Consider the following 24,369-nt stretch of genomic DNA (forward strand, 5'->3'; position numbering starts at 1 on the left):
CGATCTAAGAAAATCTCGATCTTTTGAATATTTCCACCAAAACGTTTGCTAACCAAAAGATATTCAAACCTTTTCTAATTTAACTAAACATCTAAATCAAGTGATTGTCCTATTCATCAATTAATATGTTCATCAAGCAGTTAACCAACGATAAACAACTGTAAGTATTATAATATTATTTAACTGAAATTGAAATAAAAATTTAATGCTTGTGTCTTGTTAGAAAGGTTTCTTGTCAAACCAGAAATACTTCTAACCCAAGTTAACTTGTTCATTTAATTGACAGGTTAATTGTCATTTGACATTGAAACAATTATAGTTCATTGAAAGATTAAGATGATATTGACATCTCTATTATGACTTCTTCCTCTCACAAACTAACCTGCTATTGATCTTCTTTGTCTTTTTCAGTTGATTGACCAACTTGATGCCTTGATTCCAGTGTATGGATGTCTCAAACATGGTATTGATTCTTGATTCTGATGATCAGTCTATCAATTGTTACTTTATTTACAGTTTAATTGCTACATAATATCCTATAAGGTTGAATCGTTTGAATTACACAAAGTGAACCTTAAATTTCACTTTTACCTTCAAGCTGATTAAAGATTACAAATGTAAGTCAAAAATAACCATAAATATTTTTTATGATTATATCGAGGTATGTGTCTCAATTTTTTAATGTGTAAATTGTCAATTGCACAGCTTAAATTTGATTGAGTGCAAACTCTCGATTGACTTGAAGTTACACTATTAATATGCATCTTGAAATCCTTGACCAATCTTTAATGAAATGTATTTTCTTTCTAATCTAGCCATCTATATTTAAGAAGTGGATTAACATTGACAATCGCCAATCATCTAAATAGCAGTTTCATTTGATGAGCATTTCGTTGTAGCAGCTGATGATGCTCTGGGCGTTGAAGAAAAAAAGGATTCATGAAAAAAATGATATTTTTTTCAACTCTTTCATACTCATTTTGATGATCATTTTGCTTATTGAAAATACCAACTTACATTTGATTACCTGATTAGAGAAGGTAATAGAAAGTTAAAGAGAAAGTAAAGGTTATTAGTCTATTAATCTTTAATCAAAACTAAAATAAAAATGATATCTGATGTTTCCTAATCTTCAATCAGATGATCCATCTTTTAGAATCACTATTTCACGGTTTACATCTAATTGTATGTTCTAATTTGTATCTCCCTAATCATCCTCATCAATTCAATCATGGTCATCTTTAGAAGTGACCATAAATATACTTTTCCTTTCCCTATTCAATTGAACACAAAAATTTATACATTTTTCCATTCTAATTTAGGTCTTTTTTGCAGCAAATCAAAAGCTGACCCACAAACTGGTAATATCAATTTCTGATTAATGTCAACAAAATTAAACCTTTCGCATGGGAAATTTGGAAGTCCATTTGAGTTTCAAACGTGAGAAACAATTGGTTTCATCTAATGACGAGAAACAATTTAATTGTATAATTTCAGGGATAACAGTACTTATAATTACTTGAAATATTCAAGTTATAGTCATCAAACACCCAGTACAAGTTCAACAATAAAAGCTTCCTTTGTTATTGTTCACATATTAACACCGGAATTGTCCATATTATAATAAATCAGACGGCCATTCAGTAAATAGAGCAGACATGTAAAAAATTTATGGTTACTAAAAATACACAATTAACACAATTGTCACATTTATGCACAAATTGACCTCATGTGTTTTGTAGCAACTATTTCGGCCCTTTCACAGCTTACATAAGAAAAATGATCTTATGGAAAGATCTGGCTCCATAATAGTACAAAAAGTTATCCAAATTTCAAGTTTGAACTCGATTTTCTCAAAAATGTCGATCAGAGAAATTTTCAAGCAAAAATAAACTCAGAACTTATTTCCCTACAAACAAACAGAGTCTAAATTTGTACTTAATTTTGGTAATAAAATAATCTTTTTGTCCGTTTTTACCTTTGTATCTTTTGCATCCGATTTCATTAAAATGCCTCTTCTATTAAAATCCATAATAATTCCTTGTCCATGTTATTGATTGGTGTGTTGTTTGGTTATGGAGTTACGTTTAGTTTTCTTGCTGGTTTGATTTTGAGCTTTTGTGTTTGTTACCGTTATGTTGTGATATCTTTCTAATATTGTTTATTATGTTAGAAATTTAAAATTAACAACAATCAACTGAATAATTGACAAATAACGATGCTTGAAAATTGCTGGATCAGCAATATAATAACTGTTAATATTGGGTTGATATAACAGCACTAACCAGGTGAACCAGATAAAAGTGACGGACAAACACTTAACCTTGCACATTGAAAAGTTGACAGTTAAAGGAAGGTTGAATGGCCTAATAATTGGTCTAATATTTAAATAACATGCTAATCATGATTAGTTAGAGTAATCTTAATTGACTTAATACTTGCCATAAACAAGTGGTAATGTTGGTTAAAAAGCAAAGAATACCCAACAAAATGTTTTTGTTTTTCTTGGGAGGCTTTTTTCACCTTTTATTTCCGGGAGATATTTGGGGTTAATTTAACTTGAGGCTGATATTGAAGGTTACAATTAAACTTGATCTTAATTTCTTCCGTAGTTAATCATTTAGTTGATCATCTGTATGGTTTCCAATGAGACAATTTGACCATAAGACAACAATCAAACCTTTTGAGAAGACCATTTTTTTCCTAACGTTATTCACGTTTAGATTTTTCATATCATTGATTTACTAAAAATACCGATGATTGGAGTAATTTCAATCGATTTTCTGATTATTTATTACAATTTAAAGAAAAAGAATAAATAAATATAATTGTAATCCGAAAAGATTAATTTCATATAAGCTATTATTTATTTTAAGGGCGACCCAACTAAACAAGTTTTGAGTAGGTGAATTGTCATTGATCTGGTTCAGGTGCCCAAGTCAATAATTTTAGCTGGGAATTGGATTAATTGTGGTTAAAGTATAAGGGCAATCAAGTTAAATTGAAGCTTCTATGAATGTGCAAATCCGTTTTAAGTGAGAGAAAACATTTCCAACAATTGCCTTGATTCATTAAATTTACCAGCCTCAACCTGGTCCATTTGTACGCAATTATTTCCATTAGCAAATAAAACTGACAATCGGGCTTGGTTATTGAATAGTAATCAAATGATTGTTCAAACCTTGCCATTCAGGGTTTGACAGGGTTTACATTATCTCACTTATAATACACATCCTTTAAACGTATGGCAACATTTTAACACGTAATAAATCAATCAAAGTAATCAACAAGTTGATTAGAGTTTCAATAAACAAAATATTAATGAACCATATAAATGATTTGGGACATGCAGTTGGATAATTTACAACACTGGTTAACAGGTTTCAAAAAATTAGTCTGAAAGGTTAACATAGGAAAATTTAACAAAATAAAGGTCATGTTTTGTTTCAATGTTAATCAACAATTAAGGCCCACTTTTAATAGCCGTATTTCACTAGCAATTGAAAAGATGACTTTCGATTCGTAATTACAAGTTTCAAGGGTTTCTTTCATGTGTTTCATGGCAGATGAACACTCGTCACAAATGGGTTTTGATCTTATCCAAAGTTGCATGATTATTAAAGCTTTATGTACTTCCAGAGCTAAATTGGCGTCAGACAATTTTACAAGAAACTGTCCCATTAGATTATGTATTTTCATCTCGCAATAACCAAAATAGTCTGATAATTTTATTACAGGAGCTTTACTTTTGTTGGCTTCTTGTAGTGTGGAGTGAAAAAGGTTGCAATCAACTTGGTTTATTAATGGTTCCAAATAACTTTTAGCAATGAGAATTAATTGGACTGGATCTTCAACGAAATTAATTTTACTTTTATCAAAGAATCGCTCCTGTTCATCATCATTGTCTGAAATTGTTTTTTGACCATTAATTAAATCCAATAGAACCCTTCGAAGTGAGTCTTGCTCGTCCAGATCTGAGAAAACAGAAGATAACAATTGAAAAGAGCGATTCAGCAAATCTCCTTTAGGTATCTGAGTTGGTGTAAAGTAAAAATCAGTCAAATCATTGCACATTGTTGCTGTAAAATCTCTGATTGCTGGACTATTGTCTTGCAAAAGATTGGGAATTGTTTGCCATAATGAAGAGATTGATGGCAAATAAACCTTGCTGGCTTTATTGGTGGTAGCAGTTTTAATTAGAGTCGGCAGTAGTTTACCAACAATTAGAACAGCAATTTTTCTAGATAAATCACTTCTATCAATTGTACAAATAGAAATGACAGAAACACAAAATTGGTTCAATTTTTCATGTAATAAAATATCTGAAGCTACAGTTATTTGATGATCCCAAATATCAGATAAAACGAGATAGAAGAGTGCTAAGGTATCTTCAACCACACCAGATGGTTCAAGTTGTTCAAATAAACTGAAACAAGTGTCGAATAATGAGTTCCAATTAGTTAAATCTTGTGAGTTTAGGCGAGCAAGAGCACAATGAAGAAGGTAAAACAATTGTTGAAGATTTCGCAAAGGTTGAAATGTAGTCAATGAATCATTATTCAATAGACATTTATATTCAGGACAGGATGAAATGAATTGCATAACTTCAATGGCCTCAATAATTCTGATTTGAGATTCAGTATCGAAATCAGGTTCCGTAATGTTCAACTCAAAATCATTCATTATTTCATCTCGCACAGTAACTTCCAGTGTATCTAAATCTTTGGCCAATGAATAGGTTAGAAACTTGAATATGATGGTTCTTAGGTGAATCATTTCCACCGGTAAAGATGGTGAGAGAAGGGTGGAAATGACTTTATTCCTTGTATCAAATGGTGAGCAATATAAAGTGAAGTGAATTAATTTAACAAAAAAATCTTGCGAACTGGCAAATTGAAAAGTTCTTGGATTGGCTTCGAATAGGGTTAAAAGTTTTGATAAGATGGTATACAGGTCACAAATAATTTGGTCCTCTGGGTTGATCAACTGCTCCTTCAAAAGTATCTCAACCGTTGTTACAAAACGATTATAACTGTACAAAGGTTTTCCGATTATGTCAATATCATTAGTGCTGTTTAACGAGACTAGCAGTTCACTAGTATGTTGGGTTAAGCTTGATATTAAACGATGGTGTAAGTTATCAGTTTCAATTTGTTTCACATGACATCGAACAAAATGATAGATGAAAGATATCAATCCATCTCGGTGGTTAACTGACAAATCAGGCTTATTCAATTCGTTGCTCAAGTATTCGACTGTTTCAGCTATTAACTTTTCTTCTGCACTGATAACTTGAGCTAAAGCTTGTCCGGATAGATCACGAATTTTGGCTACATTGGATTGGAAACAGAGAGACTTTAATGGTTCTCTGTAAGGTAATAGCAGGCAATTGGTTTCTTGAATTGTAGGCCAAAGGCGTAAGATGATTAAAAGCGTTGGTAAAACAGTGCGAGTAGAAGTTTTATGAATATTTTCAGAGATAAAGGCACACATTGATGGATATCGAAGGAAAAACTGGTGAGGTGACATTGAATTTTTCTTGTGATAATGATCTTTGGAATGGTTGACACCAAAAATACGAATCATCAAGGCACTGAATAGGATGGAAGCTGAATTGGAGACTGAATAAGATGAGTAATCGAAATGGGAAAGGCACAATTTAAGGCAATCTTCGATGAATGTATCAACTCTTTCACCTAAACGTTTATCTCTTATTAAAGCTCGCAGAACATTTAAACAATGAACTTTCTGCCAATCTTCAGCTGATTCACTGGAGCAAATTTTGATTAGATTATTGATGACATGACTGAGTAATCTGTTTCGATTATCTTTAGGTTCAGAAGAAACGATGGCTTGAGTAACAAAGGGAAGACCAGCGCTTCGACGAGTAATACATTTAGGACCATTTGCTTCCTCGTTTTCATTGGCAAGGTCTTTGAGGATTTCATCGAGAAGATTTTCAATCACTTTTAAACATGAACACGGTTTCCGCCAAATACACTTTACCACCATCGAAAAGCCAGTGTAAGCCTGTTCAAAAGCACCTCTATGTTTCAACTCTTTAAGATGATGAACGAAATAGTTTAGAACCTTTCCAACAAAGGAACAATTGATAACACTATTATCCAGAGTGTGGTCAATTTTTTCACAAATTTTACCCAACATAAGAGCAGCTTCTTTGATGGTTTTCCAACCAAAAATTAATAACATCTGAGAAGTTATGTCACGGCGCTTCTCTACAATGATTGGACTGGATAGATTTTCACGTCCAACTATTTTGTTGACCATTTCATCGTCTAGTGGTTTCAAATCCATGGGAAGAAATCCTTCAGGTGAATCATTACAAACAATACAGCTCACGGTTTCGCTGGCATCGAAGCAAATGGTACCGATTTTTTCCATCAATTGACTCCAATCAGGTTTCCGTAAATTAAAACATTCAGAATCAAGAGACTCGATTAAACCATGGATTGATGATAATCGACTATGGATTGGATTATAAACTGCTCCATCAAGAATGGATGATTGGGTTTCTTTTATTGATATTTCAACTTGAGAAACTAAAATGTTTAGCAACTCCAAGTTGATGTCAACTCTTTGAGATAAATCATCTAGCGAGATAAGTTTCGTTAGGCAGCGAAATAAATATGAGGCTGATATTACGTTGAGAGGATTGATATTGGACAACATCTGAAAAGCTTTATCACGAATGAAGTCAATATCAGTAGTTTCCAAGAAAATCACATTTTGTTCAACCAACGCTGCTAATACATTAATAACTAATTGTTTAGTCTCTTCCAAACTATCTTCAATCAGACAATTCATGAGGGTGACATAAATTGATTTGGCTGAGCCTAATGTTAGAAAGATATCTTTTGGAGCAAAATAATCTGTGTTAGCAAAGTTGACTATAACCATTTGTATCAATTCCAACGAAAGAGTTCTTCTAGCAAAATAGCCATCAATATACAAACTATTGAAACAGATTTCCAGTGTACTAATTACAAAAGACTTGTAAGAAGAGAATAAAAATTCTTCGCCTTCTTCTTTTCTGCGAATGAAATACTCAAGTGAACATTTCATCCTTTTGAACATCTTGTCCATCAAGACCAAAAATCTCTGCCGGTTACAGGGCTCTTGAATGGTTAATCCGATATTGAGCGAGTCTTTGATTATTTCCAAGTATTCTGGTGGAATAGGATTAGATAGTTTTGGATTTTCAAGCAACATACCAAGAGTCTGAACCCGAATTGATTCATCATAATGAAAAATTGACTGTTGATGCAAATAAAACCTTTGGTTGATTGGGTCCTGATCGAACATGTTGATAAACTGAAATGATTTGAAAACAACGATAGTAACGATAGGAATAAAAGTGAAAAGAGTGATTAGTTTAAAATAATTAAAATTTAACTTGTTAAGATGTAAGAGAATCACTTTTGAAGATTGTAATAATACATTCAAATACTTACAGTTAGTTATCTAGCGATCAAATATAGTCCTCTGAATCTCAATCAATTAATTTATGGTCACAAATAAAAAAATAGAAAGCCCATGTATCGGTAGTCACAGAGTTACTCTGTGTTGGTAGTAAATACACCGGTTAAAAACCTGTTAGGCTAAGGTATAAATCCAATGTTTGAATCTCCAAAAAGGTGAAACGTTGTTTAATTTTCACATTCTAATCAAATATGTTCCAAATATCAATTTTCTCCACGTTAATAAGTCCCGGACGACAATTAAATCCCAAATCCAATGAACTTTTAAACAAATGTAAACATGAAACAAAATTTAACACGTTTTTCAAATTTTCCCATTCAATTACTTTCTCGCTCAATTGCCTTTGCGCCACAAAAAAAGCGCCAAAGTTAAAATTGCTTAACTGTCAATCATCAATTATTCAGCTAAGATCTGGTTGATTAAAGATTCACAGTTCAGAAAAGCATCTCAAAAGCCTTAAAACCTACCATTAAAGTACCTTAGTGTTCAATCTAGATTTATTATTACCTATCATTTAAATATCAATTTCATTCTATTCATCATTTCAAGCATTAAACCTTTTACACAGGAAGATAGCGATAAAATTTATCCATTCAAGCATGAGAACCAATTGGATCCAATGATGAGCAACAATAATAACAAGGTTAACATAAGCAATCATGAAAACAGATGAGTTACATAACAATGCGTTTTTGCTTAAATTGTCTAATTTTTTTTGAACAAATCGATGGAAAAGGTCAAAATTTAATTTCTTTTTTTTCTGCTGTAAAAAAAAGTTGGAAGAAAACAAGATTTTCAAATGGAGAGGAAATGAAGCGGAAGAGATAAGGTCAGTCCATGACAAACTGAGTAGAAATATGATTGTAAGAACCGGTCAACAACCTTACCTGTGATAAACCCAATAGCAGTAACTTGTTTATCATCTCTCTCTCTTTCTCTCCCTGTCTGTCTTCCGGGATTTCTCAGAAAGGATTCAGCTACTTTCAGACGTTTCTTTGCGGCAAAGAAAGAGAAGCAAATATGTCCACCATCGAATCTTCGCCAGCTGCCATAATTTTCTATTTGTACTCAGTCATCATTACAGTTACTCAAGCCGTTCCTGTATACCAAGGTAAGCCTTTAGTCAACTTCGAATTTTTACCTTAAATTCCCTTTCTAATTTTGTACATTTTCATCAACGGTGTCTGTTTGTGCATCTCTTGCCTGTTAAATTATTTGTAAACACAGCTGATTCCTTAATTTGCTTTCATTGAGAAATTTTGTTTCGTCCAAACACTGAGATCATCGGAAGCAAATTATCATTCACGTTGTTAGCTTACAAGTAATGACAAGTGTTAAAACTGTTTCTGTCACCAAATCCATGGCATAACGTGCAAATCATTGATAAAAGTGTACAACTTAGTCCTTACCTTCAAACGCTGAGACAATTTTGCAAAGATCAAAACTTTGCCATTTCGAATGGAGTTAAATGTGATCAAACCTCTTCAAGTTGAACTCAGTGAGAATAGATAATAGTCTATTAAGCGGTCAAGTACGCGTATGTTAGCCAAAGATCAGTCAAAGGTAAACCAGAAAGTTGAGAAACTAAAATGTTTAACAACTCCAAGTTGTTATCAACTCATTGAGATAAAATCATCTAGTGAGATGAGTTTCGTTAAACAACGTTAATTACGTTTACGAATGTAGTCTACATCCAGACGATCTTCTTAAATTCAATATCAATCACTGAAATAAAAACACCGAACATAACTTAAAAGATAAAGTTAATTCTGGAGTGGATTGCTGGTAATCTGTTAGCTCACAAAACAACAATTTAATATGGATTAACAAAAATTAAAACAGAAATATCATTGTTAACTAGTCTGTTAGCAAAAAATCCCATAGAAAATAATCAAAAATGAGTTTTTTAACCTTCAATCGGGATAATTAATGAACCAATATTAGTGATTGTGGAATTCAACTTAAATTAGAGAGAAAATATTGACTAATTATTTACAATCAAATAAATTTTACCTTATTAATTGATCGTTTGAAATATAATGTGCTCAGGGGTTAAACTTTCTGGTTTATCTGATATTAGCTTTGATACTAGGTAAGTTGTTTGGACTATTGCCTAGAAACGTCTGGCTGAGAGAGTTGACAATCTTATTGTGTATATCAAATAATATAATAAATTAAGTTACATGACCAGTTAATATGGAAATGTTTTGTTTTCATTTCAACAGATTATCTTCGATATTATGTTAAAGACTATTCGGATTCAAGGTCAATACGACCGTTGACTTGTAAATCACTTGATGGAACAGTTGGTGTTTGTATGTTCTCTCTAGCTTGTCGCCATGCAAATGGTCATCCAATTGGTCTTTGTAAAGATACCATTTATTCTGGAAGTTGTTGCCGGCTTCCTGTAAATAATAACAACACACATGATGGTTCACATGTTGACGAGGTTGAGAACTTTCTTGAGTATCCTGTTGGGACCAATCGAACCTCACCTAAGGTACCAATTGTCAATGTATCTCAGTCACTATCACCTTCATCAACAGCATCATTGCCATCATCACCTTCAACTTCAACTACAGCCTTTTCACCGTCAATTAGCACAACTATAACCACTGCCGCAAGTATTTCAACCACCACTCCAGCTGATAACACAACACCGATAGCTAGTTCTTATCCGGCGACTCTTTTATCTTCTTCATCTTCTACATCACAGTCTACATCACAGTCTACATCATCGTCGACATCACCACCAACATTACCAACATCACTACCAGCATCATCAACATCATCGTCAACATCAGCATCGTCAGCAGCATCATCAACAGCATCACCATCAACATCATCAGCAACATCACCAGCAACAGCATCATCAACTTCATCATCAACTTCACCATCGACATCATCACCGACATCATCAATTTTATCTACATTATCATCAGAACCATCGTCTCTGAAAACAACTCAACAGTCGTCATCAACAGTTTCAAACCTGGTGACAACAGTAACATCTTTAGATACATCAGAGTTTCCCACTACACCGGGAGATGGTGAGTAAAAATGAATAAGTCAATGAACTTGAATACTTTTTTCTCTGTCATATCAGCTAATCAAATCAATAATTAGTTCATTTTTTCATTTTATTTGAAATTATTCCATAGGCGAAGAAGAAACAAAAAAGGAATCAATGTATATGATTGATGATGGTAAAGTGCGTTCATCGTCAACAACCGCTTTCCTGACATCCACTTCATCAACACAGGTCCCCACTAAGCTTACCGAATCAACAATTTCATCTCAATCGATGATTACCTCCGATGCACCATCATCACAACTAACCAATAAACCTGATTCATTAACAAACCCATCAACAGCTTCAACATCTTCAGAATCCACCTCACTCCATTCAACTCTAACATCATCAACAGCAACTAGAACAGCCACAGTATCAACGTCACCACCAACAACTCCATTAAAGACTGCGCCACCAACACCAGCAATAGTATTAACACTGTCAACCTCGACAACAACAACAACAACTACAACAACAACTACAACAAAAAGCCCGCCCCCATCAAGTACTACGTCAACTACAACAATTAAAATACCAACTCTTAACAGGATAACTTCACCATCAACAGTTGCTCCTAAAAATCACACAAACCATCAAGGAATAAAAGCAATATGTGGTCGCAAAATGAATGGACCTGGACCAACAGCTCGAATCGTTGGTGGATCTCAATCTTCATTCTCCGAGTGGCCATGGATGGTATCAACTCGACAATGGAAGAAAAACGCTTTCCTCCATAAATGTGGAGCAGCACTTCTCAATGAATACTGGGCTATAACTGCAGCTCATTGCGTTGAAAATGTTGCTCCAACTGATTTACTTCTTCGCCTTGGAGAATATGATATTTCTCATGAAGATGAACCTTTTGGCCATATCGAACGCAGAGTCCAAATAATTGCACCACATCCAAAGTTTGACCCAAGAACGTTTGAGTATGACTTGGCTCTTCTGCGCTTTTATGAACCAATTACTTTCCGTAAAAATATACTTCCCATTTGTATTCCTGAAGGTAACAAGAGCTTTGTTGGCCGTAAAGCCACTGTAACTGGTTGGGGTCGACTCTATGAGGAAGGACCTTTACCAAATACACTACAACATGTTGAAGTTCCAGTTATAACTAATCAAGAGTGTGAGATGATGTACCGTCGAGCAGGATACCTTGAAGAGATACCAAATATTTTTATTTGCGCTGGAATGTCTAGTGGAGGCAAAGATTCGTGTGAAGGTGATTCTGGTGGACCATTAGTGATAGAAGAAAATGGACAGTGGAATCTGATTGGTATCATTTCTTGGGGAATTGGATGTGCTCTTCCAAACCAACCTGGTGTTTATACAAGGATAACTGAATTTGCTCGATGGATCCATCAAATTATAGCTTATTGAAATTTTATATTTTCAACTAAATTTCTAAATTCTTAATTTATTTATTTATAAAATATATTTTATATAAAGTCAATACACCAAATTTAAAAAGAGTCCAATTTATCAAAATTTTTGATAACTAAGAAAATAAGTTGCCCGGCGAATAGTGTAAATAAGCTATTTCAAGGTATTCTCATTATCTGGTAGCTTTCTGTATTATCAATAGTTCACTAGCTTAATACAGTTAAAAATTCGAATTTTACGAATTATATTGAACACCCTTTATAAGGTGAATAATAGACTTACTCTCGATGCCATTCATAAATTGCTTCAATATTTCCAAATACAATTCGGGCCTTTTCACCCTTCAAATCTTCCGGAACTGGATACGGTTTATTATTTTTCATTTGTTTTATTTAACCATTAATAATGGAATCCAAATGAGTAACATAATCTTCCTCCGTGGTCAGCAACTCTTGAAGGAGGCGATCTCGACGCATCTCGTACCGTTCACGTTCCACATTAACATTTGACTCGTCGTTACCACTTGACCGTTTAGAGTTACGTTGAATTGATAAAGGCCGGGATCGGGGACGCTCAAAATAATTCAAATTGTTGACATTTATATTGTCATCAGAAGTGGCATCATTGCTGTTGGTCAGCTTTGTGTCAGTCATTAAACTGTCCTGCTCAATAATTGTCAATGGTAAGCTTTCATTTTCAATGTTCTCGTTTTTTGTTGACTTCTCTTCGTAACTGCTTGAAAATAATGATTCCTGGTGACAATTGTCGTCAATTATTTCCTCATTTGTTGGTTCAATATTCAAATCTTCCTCATCGTCAACCACAACAGCTTGATCATCATCGTAATCCTCTTCGTTTGATTCTGGGTTCATCGAAGAAGACCATTTTGATACAGACTCGACGGGAGATTGTGCATTTGCTTCTTTCAGGTCAGTTTCCTGGAGTATCAACGAGGAAGAAAAAAATTAATCTATAGTTAAATGAGTAATACTTGACATGTTTGAACAACATAAAGGAAGAATGATGACCAAGAGAGGGAGTGAGAGAGGGAGAGTAAAATGGAAGATTAGAAAGTGCTTAAGGTAAGAACAAGGCTTGACCTGTTATATTCAAATGTAGATACTGTGGCTTTTATCGTTTTACATGTTAGATCAAGTATAAGATACTTGCATGATCAGCTAATTTTATCAACAATAAGCATAAATGTAAATGTAAATGACAAAGAAAGCTTAACAGAGGATCTAAAGAGTTTTATTATAATATAATGAGAGCAAAGAGTAATGCAACAAAATTACACCAAAAGTATTGCAAGGTTAATGATTTGATAGACTTTAAATGAGATCAATAAGTGTTTAACGAGTTTCACTGAATTTTAGAGGCCAAAACCATTGGAGTGACCATATGAGTGGATTAGCAACAAGTGATTAGCCTAATCATTGAAAATGAATAAAACATAAGGCCTGATTGCGAATGGAATGGAAATAACAAATTAAGAAGTGAAGATTTGTTCTTTCTCATGTTATTTCTTGTAAAATGAAAAACTGAGCATAGAAGCGCGCTCATCTCTGTTTAATGATCTTACAGATCTTAAAGATTCTTGAAAGAGTTTCAATCAAAAACAAGTTACCAAAAAAAGTAGCGAGTAAGTAGAAGGAGGAAAAAGATGTTAATAATGATGATGATGATGACGATGAAGGCTGGTCACAGTAAATCGATAATATTAACGTTGATGTGAGACGTGAAAGCTATTCAATTCCTGTTTTATCCGAATAATAATCGCCACGACCCATCTTCTAACAAGTTTTCAAATGTCCTAAATCCGTCCAAGCTGATCATCCAGCAAATAAGGGAGAAGTGTGTTTGAGTGAAAGAGACCAAGATGAAGGCGAGTGAGTTTGAATGAATGTATATTGAGTTGACAAAGTCGTAGTGAGACTCGATCAATCGTAAAGTTAGTCTCTTCTTAAGAAACCTTGATCAAATGAAATGTAATCAATAATCAACAGCTAAATAATCAGTATCGCCATTTTAAAAGTCCTTTTACTTTTCCAAATCTTAATTAAAGTTGAATCCACAATATATTGATATTGACACAACAGCAGTTACAACAGCCATCTAAACATGTTTCAACCAAAGCCTATGGCAATTTGTCTTCTTCTTATTCCCTTGATTGCTTGTTTCATTCATTTATCAGGTAAAAAACTGTTTTATCATAACCTTTGGGCAAAGTGTAAAGTGAATACAAGTTTGTACAATTTGCCAAGTGAACAAACTGAATCCAAGTAGAAATGCGAAAGACAAAGAACGGAAATTAAAGTTGACTTTAAATATGTCACAATTCGCTCCATTATTGTTTAATTTCAACTTGTTTGACCATCTCTAGTTTAATATCTTTTTGTCCATTATTAGAATCAGCCAACAGGACCATTGACCGAGTATGTTCATCAACCGCAGGTAATAGTTACAAAGCAGATCCAAGGAGTTGCAAATGTTTCTACAAGTGTAATCAAGCTTTCTATCAAGCTCGACTTTGCTGTGAAAATGATCTCTACTTTAATCCAGCAACCCAAGGATGTGATGATCCAAAGAATGTAAATTGTACAATTGTAGCGGAAGATCTTCCAGAATATCGGGATTCGAGTAAAACTGAGCTAACATCAGCCAAACGTAAGCAAATCTTTAATCTTTTAATATTCCTTTGATGATTACCAATCTCATTTCTGAACATAAATTGTTTCCTTTACACTCAACAGCTCCTGTTAAACCCGATTTGGAGATTTGTTTCGAGGGAATAGGACATTATCCCGATCCTGGAAATACCACTTGCTTTTATCATTGTGACGCCAATAATTACGCTCATCATCGTTGCTGTGCTCCAGGTTTAGCCTTTAATCCAGAGATCCGAAGTTGCGCTTGGTGATTAAAACATTCAAGCTTAAAATTTTCATAAATAAATTGAAATGTAAACATTAATCAGTAGATGGATTAACAATTTTTTTCAATCTAATTAATCTGTATCTGCATCGGTAATCTGTTTGTTGAGGCAACAATTTAAAATGGGTTGACAAAAATTACAACAGAGATATCATTTTTAACTAAAATCTTTAGACTAATTTAGACTGTAGCAAAAATCCCATTGAAAATAATCAAAATGAGTTTTTTAACATTCAATCGGGATAATTAATGAACCAATATCAGTAATTGTGGAATCAAATTCAAATTTTACCTTATTAATTGATTGTTTGAAATATAATGTGCTCAGGGGTTAAACTTTCTGGTTTATCTGATATTAGCTTTGATACTAGGTAAGTTGTTTGGACTATTGCCTAGAAACGTCTGGCTGAGAGAGTTGACAATCTTATTGTGTATATCAAATAATATAATAAATTAAGTTACATGACCAGTTAATATGGAAATGTTTTGTTTTCATTTCAACAGATTATCTTCGATATTATGTTAAAGACTATTCGGATTCAAGGTCAATACGACCGTTGACTTGTAAATCACTTGATGGAACAGTTGGTGTTTGTATGTTCTCTCTAGCTTGTCGCCATGCAAATGGTCATCCAATTGGTCTTTGTAAAGATACCATTTATTCTGGAAGTTGTTGCCGGCTTCCTGTAAATAATAACAACACACATGATGGTTCACATGTTGACGAGGTTGAGAACTTTCTTGAGTATCCTGTTGGGACCAATCGAACCTCACCTAAGGTACCAATTGTCAATGTATCTCAGTCACTATCACCTTCATCAACAGCATCATTGCCATCATCACCTTCAACTTCAACTACAGCCTTTTCACCGTCAATTAGCACAACTATAACCACTGCCGCAAGTATTTCAACCACCACTCCAGCTGATAACAACACCGATAGCTAGTTCTTATCCGGCGACTCTTTTATCTTCTTCATCTTCTACATCACAGTCTAAATCACAGTCTACATCATCGTCGACATCACCACCAACATTACCAACATCATCAACATCTTCAGAATCCACCTCACTCCATTCAACTCTAACATCATCAACAGCAACTAGAACAGCCACAGTATCAACGTCACCACCAACAACTCCATTAAAGACTGCGCCACCAACACCAGCAATAGTATTAACACTTTCAACCTCGACAACAACAACAACAACTACCACAACAACTACAACAAAAAGCCCGCCCCCATCAAGTACTACGTCAACTACAACAATTAAAATACCAACTCTTAACAGGATAACTTCACCATCAACAGTTGCTCCTAAAAATCACACAAACCATCAAGGAATAAAAGCAATATGTGGTCGCAAAATGAATGGACCTGGACCAACAGCTCGAATCGTTGGTGGATCTCAATCTTCATTCTCCGAGTGGCCATGGATGGTATCAACTCGACAATGGAAGAAAAACGCTTTCCTCCATAAATGTGGAGCAGCACTTCTCAATGAATACTGGGCTATAACTGCAGCTCATTGCGTTGAAAATGTTGCTCCAACTGATTTACTTCTTCGCCTTGGAGAATATGATATTTCTCATGAAGATGAACCTTTTGGCCATATCGAACGCAGAGTCCAAATAATTGCACCACATCCAAAGTTTGACCCAAGAACGTTTGAGTATGACTTGGCTCTTCTGCGCTTTTATGAACCAATTACTTTCCGTAAAAATATACTTCCCATTTGTATTCCTGAAGGTAACAAGAGCTTTGTTGGCCGTAAAGCCACTGTAACTGGTTGGGGTCGACTCTATGAGGAAGGACCTTTACCAAATACACTACAACATGTTGAAGTTCCAGTTATAACTAATCAAGAGTGTGAGATGATGTACCGTCGAGCAGGATACCTTGAAGAGATACCAAATATTTTTATTTGCGCTGGAATGTCTAGTGGAGGCAAAGATTCGTGTGAAGGTGATTCTGGTGGACCATTAGTGATAGAAGAAAATGGACAGTGGAATCTGATTGGTATCATTTCTTGGGGAATTGGATGTGCTCTTCCAAACCAACCTGGTGTTTATACAAGGATAACTGAATTTGCTCGATGGATCCATCAAATTATAGCTTATTGAAATTTTATATTTTCAACTAAATTTCTAAATTCTTAATTTATTTATTTATAAAATATATTTTATATAAAGTCAATACACCAAATTTAAAAAGAGTTTATCAAAATTTTTGTTTGAGAAACGACAATTTAAGCCAATTTAATTTACTTTAAGGCAATTCATAACCCGATCCATTTTACCAACAATAGGAAGATGTTATGATGTTCATTCATCTGTCATTGTTATTGTGAAAAAGTTGATACTTTGCCTCATCTTTGTAATTAATTATTATCATAATTTAATAATGTTAATAGTCGAGTCTGATTTTTGTTTGTCTGTTGCCACATTTCCCTGGATAGTTCATTTTTCCGTGTCTCTTGTTAAATTAAAATTATGATTCCAAGGTAATCAATTAAAAGATGTTGTTGATTGATGATTGAATTAAAAGTCGATAATTATCCTTGGCTAATGATTGTCACTAAGGTCATCATGCGATTCCGTACGGTTTTGTTATCTAATTCAATAACTTTTTCTTCATTCAGCTTCACTCGATATTAGTCTATTACATAGTAGCTTAATGCAGTTGAAAATACAAAAGTATTATTTGTTATTTAACCGTAATTTTCCGTGCCAATTGTTGTCAGTTATTAAAATTGATGGTTCTTGATTGATTTGATTTACTAGATTTTTCTTGGATCCATTTTTTAGGTGATAAATAAGCTTGAAACTCTCTAGTCAACACTGGATTTCCTCTGATAGCAGTGGCTCAACGTTTGATCAACTCCTGATTCCAACAATTTCCAATCACTTGTTGCGAATCTAAATCCACCTTATCTCTTGAAATAAAATATTGATAATAGATCCTTAGTAACTTTTTATCCAGTCTAAACTTCATCAACACTCTCAGAGAGGGAAAGTTGTCTTATAATTGTGTATTCCTTAACAATATTTCTTTACTTAGATCAACATTATCAGCAGATATCAACTCAACATCAAAGTCACCGCAGAAATCTAGATTAAAGTAAGCTCGAAAATGTCCAAATTAATATCCAAATCAGCAATCTTCATCCTTATCTCAATGTTCGTAATCCAAACGCTCTCTATGCGTATTCATTTGCACAAAAGAAAATTCGAAAAAAGCTGTGATGGTAAATTCGATTTATCCTTTTATGCTCGTCTTGATCGTGTCTGTGAGGATTGCTACGAGTTATACAAAGATTATGGTTTACACGAAACATGCAAGTAAGTTATCGTTTATTCAAAATAAGTTTTTTTGATTCATATTGTTAACCGAATATTTTTGCTCATATTTATTATTCAGATCCAATTGTTTCAATAATGTTATCTTTACAAAATGTGCGACGAGTGTCTTGTGGGAAAGCGATGCCAACACATTAATACAAAAGGTGAAAGAAATTTCGCCACCGAAATCTAAAGAGAATGTTTAGAAATCTAAAGAATCAAAATGTTCTTGTTGAATAAATATCAACAATATTTCAATATATTATTCAATATCCAGACTATCTAAGGTCCGGTGATATCAATTACATTATAAATGTAATTTTAATTTTTTAGATGAAAATCTAGTTTGGATAACAAAACATGTCTGATGATTTTCAAAGGTAATTTTGTTCATTTTATTCAATAATATGTGAGTGTTTAAAATTAAACACAATGCAGAACGAAAAATAAGAATAAAGGAAATGTATTGGCATTTTGGAAGTATGACTTTATATTATAAAGAATCAATAAGAATAGTAATAATAAAATCAGATGATGGGACTACTAATTTTCTTTTTGTATCAATTTTGAAATAAAAATCAAAAAGGAAGATCAGTGAGCTTTTTGAGATAAATCTTTTTTTTGTTTCGCTTATGTTGCTTTTCTATTCAAGTGACAAGAGATGAAAGAAAATTGTTCAAAATTATTTAGACTGACGTTTACTTCTTTTTGCTTTTTCCCAAAGTGAGGGTTGAGCTCAAACTAGTAGTGCTTTGATTGATATTAGTCGTCGCTGATAAAACACTGGTCTTCTTCTGGTTGAATGCTTGAATCTCTTCCTCGAGCTTACGGCGTTCCTCTTCAACCCTTTTCTTCTCTTCTTGGTGGTGTTTTTTAAGACTATCATATTTTGTATGAAGTTCATTTTTAAGCGATTCAAATTGACTTTCTCGTTCACGTACTCGACAGACAAATCGTTGGCGTATCTCTTCTTCCTTCTTCTTGATCTCAGAAAGTTGAATGTTCCTTCTTGCTTCATATGTTTCCTGGACAAAAAGAAAGATGAAAAAAGTTAATAAACAGTTACAAATAAAGAGTAGGACCAGTTGCCATAAATTTATATGCAATTTTAGTAGCTTCTGAGAATCAACTCTTATTCCCCAATTTTCAAATAAAGTAACATCTTTTTAATCCAATTCAGGTTAAGGTTAACAAGTTTTTCAAGCTAGCACCGGATTGATAGAGGTAAATAGAATTTTTGCCCTTATGTTAGGTGAGCTATGCTCATCTTAGGGGCTAACAAAATTTGCCTTGGAGTGATAAGTTAAACATGCCGATAGCATTAAACCGGTAATAACTGATAAATAATCTTCTAAGCATATTATTTTTCATTAAGATGTGAAATGCAGATAGCGATGCGTGTCAAGCAGGATCTGACAATGATTTTTAAACTGTTCCCAATCTTTGCTCTCAAAACTATAAAACACCCCTAAGAGTTTGGTTAACACTGATTTAAACTAGATAATTTGCATGAAAAAATTTATTTACCTGAAATGTGGATGCTTTAGCAGTGTCAACAACATCGCCGAAACCCATTTCTTCAAGTCGAGTTCGTCTATAAACTTCATAGTGTTTGGTCTGGGTTGTTTCACGTAGATCTTCCATATTGATTCTTAAAAGCATCTCTCGTAGTTTAACGAAGTCACAGTGATTCTCGTTTTCAACTGAAATGGATATAAAAGGAAACATAAAGGGAAAGATTAATCATCTTGCAAAGAAAACAATAACTGTTGAACTTGATAATGATTGATTGCCTACCTTGTACAGTTCCCCATGGATACTGTCGAGCTCGAACTTGTTTATTACCAAGTCTAACAAAATCATGACTGGCAACCACAGCAAAAGGCAAGATACCATTAGTTTGTAAGTTATTTTCTGCAATTTCAGGATCATCGGTGGGAAAATTGTAGATCTGAATTCCATTAGTGATTATTTCGGCCATAATTTTAGACCTCAATTTACTAAGTTCATTTTTAGTGATGATATCAGCTTTGGCAATTATTGGAATTATATTGACTTTACTATCCAACTGTTTAAGAGTTATCAAGTCGATAGCTCTAAGACCATGGCCAATAGGTGAGATTAAATAAAGACAGCAATGTATTCGAGTGTCCTGACTTGATAAGTTGTTAGTTCGGTGGATTTTCAATTCTTCCTGCAAGTACCTTTCAAATTGATTATCAATGTACTCCACAATGCTTTTGTATGACTCTCCTGGATAAAATTAGAAAATACAAAAAGGAAAAAAATCAGTGTTGAACATGACAGAAAGTATTAAATAAACGGGGGACAAAAAGTATAAAAAGAGGGAGTGAAGACAATATCAAAGATACTCCACCTTTGTTAATTTGATCACCAAAACCACGGGACTCTACTATGGTCAACTTGAGTTTAATTTGCTTCTCCTGTAACTCATGAGTTTGAACATGAAGTTCAACTGTTTGCGAATTATGAGATTTGGTTGAAACATCGGGAAACTTGGTGTTGAATAGGGAATCAATCAAAGTTGATTTACCAACACCCGTGGCACCTAATACCAATACATTGAACACAAAGCCTTCTCTAATGGTCCGGTTCACATATTGTTCAGGCAGTGATTCGAAGCCAACATAATCGGTGGGAGATAAATTACGAATACCGTTAGCACCATTGGACTTGATATCCTCTTTCTCACCGGAGACAGTCATGTTGATGTTAATTGAGAAACCGAGATAAAAAAGACTGTCAACTTATTTGTGTAATAAAAAATTAATGCTTCAAAATGGTATGTAAGAAAAAAAGAAACTGGCAACACCAGTTTTACAGCGCCATCTTTCTCTGGATTGCTTCTTTTTGGGTTTTGGATGTTGTTTGAAATGAAAAACAAAATCAACAAAAAGTTTGATTATCATCTGATTTTAATTTTATTGATATTATGTGTAAGCAACAAATTGGATTTTATACAAGTGACACCTTCGTGAGTAAAAGGGTTGATCCCATTTTTATCAATAATCTATTACCTCACCATTTTTGATGACAATGAGTGTTCATCCGTTGGATAGTGTAAAAAGTGAACCTATTTATTGTAATTTAATTGACAATGATGATTTTGGTTTGGATACTCGATTAGAAAGGTTGAGAGTATCTGCCTCTGTGAATAAAAATCAAGTTGCCAATGAGGATTTAATTCAAAATCAACTGCCATTACCTAATGGACAACAACAAACAACACAAAAATACCAGCAGTCAACACCTCATCATCCTCACCAGCAACATCAACTAACTCAACAACAACCACAACCACAGCATCAAAATTCAACAATTCATCCTTACCTTCAGTATCTTTTATCTGCATCTTCAACCCCTACCCCTCATCTTAATCACCTTCAGTCAATTGAAGATATCGATTGTTATATCAATTCTCCAGCTGAAGATTTTGACATTGGAGATTCAACATTGAATAGCCGTCAACTTGATGCAACTTTAAGCTCAGACAACTCACGTTTTCAATCTTATAAATATTTAACTCAAACTTGGCCCGAAGGTTCAACTTCGAAGGTAAATTATTTAATTCTTTTATATATTGATGAAAATATTCTAACCTCTAGATAATTCTTTTTTTCCTTCATATTAGATGCTTGATTCTCCACTGGGACGAAAAGTCTACCATGTTGCTGCCGAGCAAACAAAAACTTTATCACCGCCAAAGGATAAGTGTGTGAAAAACTATGGAAGAGTTAAATCTTGGGGCAATTCTTTCGATAATCTCTTAAACGACGCTATTGGAGTTAAAATATATTCAGTAATTATCATTTAACAATAGCAATTTACTGTGGCCATTTCATTGTGTTTACAATTGACTGAAATTTCATTGTTTCTTACAGAGGTTCCTAAGCAGAGAATTCAGTGATGAAAATATCCTGTTTTGGCTGGCATGCGAAAAATACAAGAAAATGATAAAGAAAACTGAGGTAAATTTTTTATTCCATTCTATTTCATATTATAATTAATGAATTTCCTTTGCATTTTTTTTAAAACCTAGGCTCGGAAAGAAGCTAAAGCAATTTATGACCAGTTTTTGACTATCAATGGATCCCACACGGTAAATGTCGATGCTGATGCCAGGAATTCTGTTGCGAAAAATTTGAAAAAACCAACTAAAGAGCTTTTTGACAGTCCTCAAACTCAGGTAATTAACATTAATGCAAATTAATTTTTTGTTTCTCGCATCTCATGTTTGCTTTATTACTAATATTTACTCTATTTTTACCCTTATTTTGTCTTCATTACAGGTATACAACTTGATGAAAAATGACAGTTATAAACGTTTTTTGACCAGTGAACTTTACGAAATGTGCCTTGAAAGTGAAAAAACTGGAAAACCTTTGCCTGTTTGTTCAAAAGATGATTGTGATAAGAAAAAAGTGCCTTCATCATCTAAAAGACGACTCTCATTGGGAAGCTGGGTTCTCAAAAAGACATTTAGGAAATGAACTTTTTTAGAATACTATTTCATTACAATAATTTTTGCATTCAACTTTTTTACGCATTTTTTGAAATATTTTTTTAACCTGATTTGATTATTTTATGTATACAATTTAATCATTACAATCGATCATGATTCTGTCAACAATAACAGTGTAATCACAATGTTACTTGTATATAAATGCATTGTGATATTCAAACCGAAGTCGTCATTATTTTATCACAACCCAAACCGTAATATTATTAACTGTATCTCTAAGGTTACAATTGTAATCATTGAGGGTGGTTGCCTGATCAAGGCGAAACACCAAAACAACGATACAATTTCAATGTCAACAAATAGGTTAATCAAACGGGCAATTAAAATTACTAGGAAATCTAGGATAGGTTAACCCAACTTTCAAGGTTTACACATTAATTAATATATATTTATAGACACATATTGAATTGAAAATCACAAATAATTAGTTCAATCAATTGATTCCATTTTTCTTAAACATCCGCTAACAATATTTGATCCAGTTTGCAAGCATAATTTTTAGGATATCCTGTGATAGTCAACTGAAAGCGTTACAAGCCATGAACCAAAAAATCAGAGTCACAGCCAAAAGCTTGATCTGCACTCTGTATATTAGTAAACTAAGATGTATGAATGTTAATTGTAAATAGTGTTTTATTGTGTGAATCTTGTTACAGGCAATTCTGTATTTCTGAATTGTTAACCATTAAGAAACAAACCTTTGTACTCCTTTTGCTTAATCATACAACTATAGATGTAAGACAAGCAACAATTGACCGTATTAATGGTAATCAGAAGTATTTTGTACCAAACCATTTGAGTCCAATGAATATCCAGTATAGTGGCAATCAAAGGTACAAGCAGAAGCACACAAGGTAGAAAGGTTAAGCAAAAGGATTCATAATAACATCCAATGACTAGCAATAGATCAGAGACTACGACAATCAAGGTAATCGCAGCTAACATGATTCTAGTCCAGGTTACTGCTGCCATTCGTATAGAATCGTAATCAATCTCAGATTGTTTCATTGTTACCTCAGCCTTGGATTCAGCAGGAATTTTAAGTTTACCGTCTTGAATATCTTGTGATTCCACAATATAATAGTAGACTATGAAACCCAGTGAAATAATTGAAATAATATTCCACATGTAAATAATCCAGGTTAAAAAGTTAATTACACCGTTAAACACTGACTTAACTGGCTCGAGGGAAGATCTCCTTGCACCAATAAGTGGTCCAGACTGTTGGGCATTGGGCTTGTTCCTCACCATTGACGGAGGTTTATAATTTGGTGGATAGTTGGCATGAAAAGCTGGGTAAAAACGATCCGGAAACATTTTTTAAGCACTTGTGTTGACTATTGTTGGTGTTGGTATAAAACAGTAGCTGAATGGGTTAAATATGATGAAGCGAATCTAATATTTCAACCTGCAAATAGATAAATCAGAAATACATTTTATTGATTGTCCAGTCTGTCCTTGAAATGTTTCTAAACAGAATTTTTATCGATTAAATCATCATGATATATCATTTGATGAACCAATTTAATGATATAATATAATGATTTCTAAAGAAATTGTTTATAATAGCATTTATATCTCTAATATCAACCCT

General features: G+C 33.6%; 6 protein-coding genes and 1 long non-coding RNA gene across 8 annotated transcripts; 5 read left to right on the forward strand and 2 right to left on the reverse strand.

Moving 5' to 3' along the window:
• Positions 1 to 37: 37 nt before the first annotated feature.
• Positions 38 to 2,034, forward strand: LOC107367610 (uncharacterized). 2 transcript variants are annotated; one of them, XR_001569939.3, is made up of 4 exons: positions 38 to 160; positions 412 to 617; positions 816 to 1,185; positions 1,323 to 2,034. It is a non-coding gene; the product is annotated as an uncharacterized LOC107367610 (long non-coding RNA). The 2 variants fall into 2 exon arrangements; XR_016199005.1 differs by having other exon boundaries at positions 816 to 1,068.
• Positions 2,035 to 3,295: 1,261 nt separating this feature from the next.
• THADA (Thyroid adenoma-associated protein homolog) lies at positions 3,296 to 7,839 on the reverse strand. Its single transcript, XM_015935274.3, has 2 exons — positions 7,473 to 7,839; positions 3,296 to 7,332 (listed from the first exon to the last, which is right to left on the reverse strand). The coding sequence occupies exon 2, from the start codon at positions 7,321 to 7,323 to the stop codon at positions 3,457 to 3,459; it is 3,867 nt and encodes a 1,288-aa protein (XP_015790760.2). The 5' UTR covers positions 7,324 to 7,332; positions 7,473 to 7,839; the 3' UTR covers positions 3,296 to 3,456.
• Positions 7,840 to 9,358: 1,519 nt separating this feature from the next.
• LOC107367414 (transmembrane protease serine 9) lies at positions 9,359 to 17,104 on the forward strand. Its single transcript, XM_089267428.1, is given in 4 exon segments — positions 9,359 to 10,550; positions 10,662 to 11,950; positions 15,346 to 15,810; positions 15,812 to 17,104. Coding segments are annotated over 4 exon segments (3,690 nt in total). The 5' UTR covers positions 9,359 to 9,817; the 3' UTR covers positions 17,015 to 17,104.
• Positions 13,893 to 17,104, forward strand: LOC107367491 (uncharacterized). Its single transcript, XM_015935192.3, has 4 exons — positions 13,893 to 14,150; positions 14,366 to 14,623; positions 14,710 to 15,261; positions 15,395 to 17,104. Exons 1-3 carry the CDS (start codon positions 14,078 to 14,080, stop codon positions 14,874 to 14,876), a joined length of 498 nt encoding a protein of 165 aa, XP_015790678.1. The 5' UTR covers positions 13,893 to 14,077; the 3' UTR covers positions 14,877 to 15,261; positions 15,395 to 17,104.
• Positions 17,105 to 17,743: 639 nt separating this feature from the next.
• LOC112538499 (crustacean hyperglycemic hormone A-like) lies at positions 17,744 to 18,704 on the forward strand. The gene is made up of 2 exons (XM_089267876.1): positions 17,744 to 18,232; positions 18,312 to 18,704. The coding sequence occupies exons 1-2, from the start codon at positions 18,024 to 18,026 to the stop codon at positions 18,436 to 18,438; spliced, it is 336 nt and encodes a 111-aa protein (XP_089124002.1). The 5' UTR covers positions 17,744 to 18,023; the 3' UTR covers positions 18,439 to 18,704.
• Septin2 (septin 2) lies at positions 18,604 to 21,014 on the reverse strand. The gene is made up of 4 exons (XM_015935190.3): positions 20,610 to 21,014; positions 20,030 to 20,485; positions 19,760 to 19,935; positions 18,604 to 19,257 (listed from the first exon to the last, which is right to left on the reverse strand). The coding sequence occupies exons 1-4, from the start codon at positions 20,956 to 20,958 to the stop codon at positions 18,931 to 18,933; spliced, it is 1,308 nt and encodes a 435-aa protein (XP_015790676.1). The 5' UTR covers positions 20,959 to 21,014; the 3' UTR covers positions 18,604 to 18,930.
• Positions 21,015 to 21,106: 92 nt separating this feature from the next.
• LOC107367490 (uncharacterized) lies at positions 21,107 to 22,935 on the forward strand. Its single transcript, XM_015935191.3, has 5 exons — positions 21,107 to 21,808; positions 21,885 to 22,052; positions 22,135 to 22,221; positions 22,293 to 22,439; positions 22,543 to 22,935. The coding sequence occupies exons 1-5, from the start codon at positions 21,284 to 21,286 to the stop codon at positions 22,741 to 22,743; spliced, it is 1,128 nt and encodes a 375-aa protein (XP_015790677.1). The 5' UTR covers positions 21,107 to 21,283; the 3' UTR covers positions 22,744 to 22,935.
• The last annotated feature ends 1,434 nt before the right edge of the window (positions 22,936 to 24,369 follow it).

The sequence above is a fragment of the Tetranychus urticae genome, chromosome 2 (genome assembly GCF_039701765.1).
Source record: "Tetranychus urticae isolate SD_2017Ah chromosome 2, NJAU_TeUrti_SD_1.0, whole genome shotgun sequence".
NCBI lineage: Eukaryota > Metazoa > Arthropoda > Arachnida > Trombidiformes > Tetranychidae > Tetranychus > Tetranychus urticae.

Bases quoted from the DNA above. Each gene is read 5' to 3' on its own strand.
- THADA (XM_015935274.3), bottom strand. From the start codon at position 7,323: ATGTTCGATCAGGACCCAATCAACCAAAGGTTTTATTTGCATCAACAG.
- LOC107367491 (XM_015935192.3), top strand. From the start codon at position 14,078: ATGTTTCAACCAAAGCCTATGGCAATTTGTCTTCTTCTTATTCCCTTG. The intron at 14,151-14,365 runs GTAAAAAACTGT...GTCCATTATTAG, and splicing joins TTGTTTCATTCATTTATCAG to AATCAGCCAACAGGACCATT. The intron at 14,624-14,709 runs GTAAGCAAATCT...TACACTCAACAG, and splicing joins TGAGCTAACATCAGCCAAAC to CTCCTGTTAAACCCGATTTG.
- LOC112538499 (XM_089267876.1), top strand. From the start codon at position 18,024: ATGTCCAAATTAATATCCAAATCAGCAATCTTCATCCTTATCTCAATG. The intron at 18,233-18,311 runs GTAAGTTATCGT...TTTATTATTCAG, and splicing joins GGTTTACACGAAACATGCAA to ATCCAATTGTTTCAATAATG.
- Septin2 (XM_015935190.3), bottom strand. From the start codon at position 20,958: ATGACTGTCTCCGGTGAGAAAGAGGATATCAAGTCCAATGGTGCTAAC. The intron at 20,486-20,609 runs GTGGAGTATCTT...AATTTTATCCAG, and splicing joins TGGTGATCAAATTAACAAAG to GAGAGTCATACAAAAGCATT. The intron at 19,936-20,029 runs GTAGGCAATCAA...TATCCATTTCAG, and splicing joins TCCATGGGGAACTGTACAAG to TTGAAAACGAGAATCACTGT.
- LOC107367490 (XM_015935191.3), top strand. From the start codon at position 21,284: ATGACAATGAGTGTTCATCCGTTGGATAGTGTAAAAAGTGAACCTATT. The intron at 21,809-21,884 runs GTAAATTATTTA...CCTTCATATTAG, and splicing joins CCGAAGGTTCAACTTCGAAG to ATGCTTGATTCTCCACTGGG. The intron at 22,222-22,292 runs GTAAATTTTTTA...TTTAAAACCTAG, and splicing joins AAATGATAAAGAAAACTGAG to GCTCGGAAAGAAGCTAAAGC.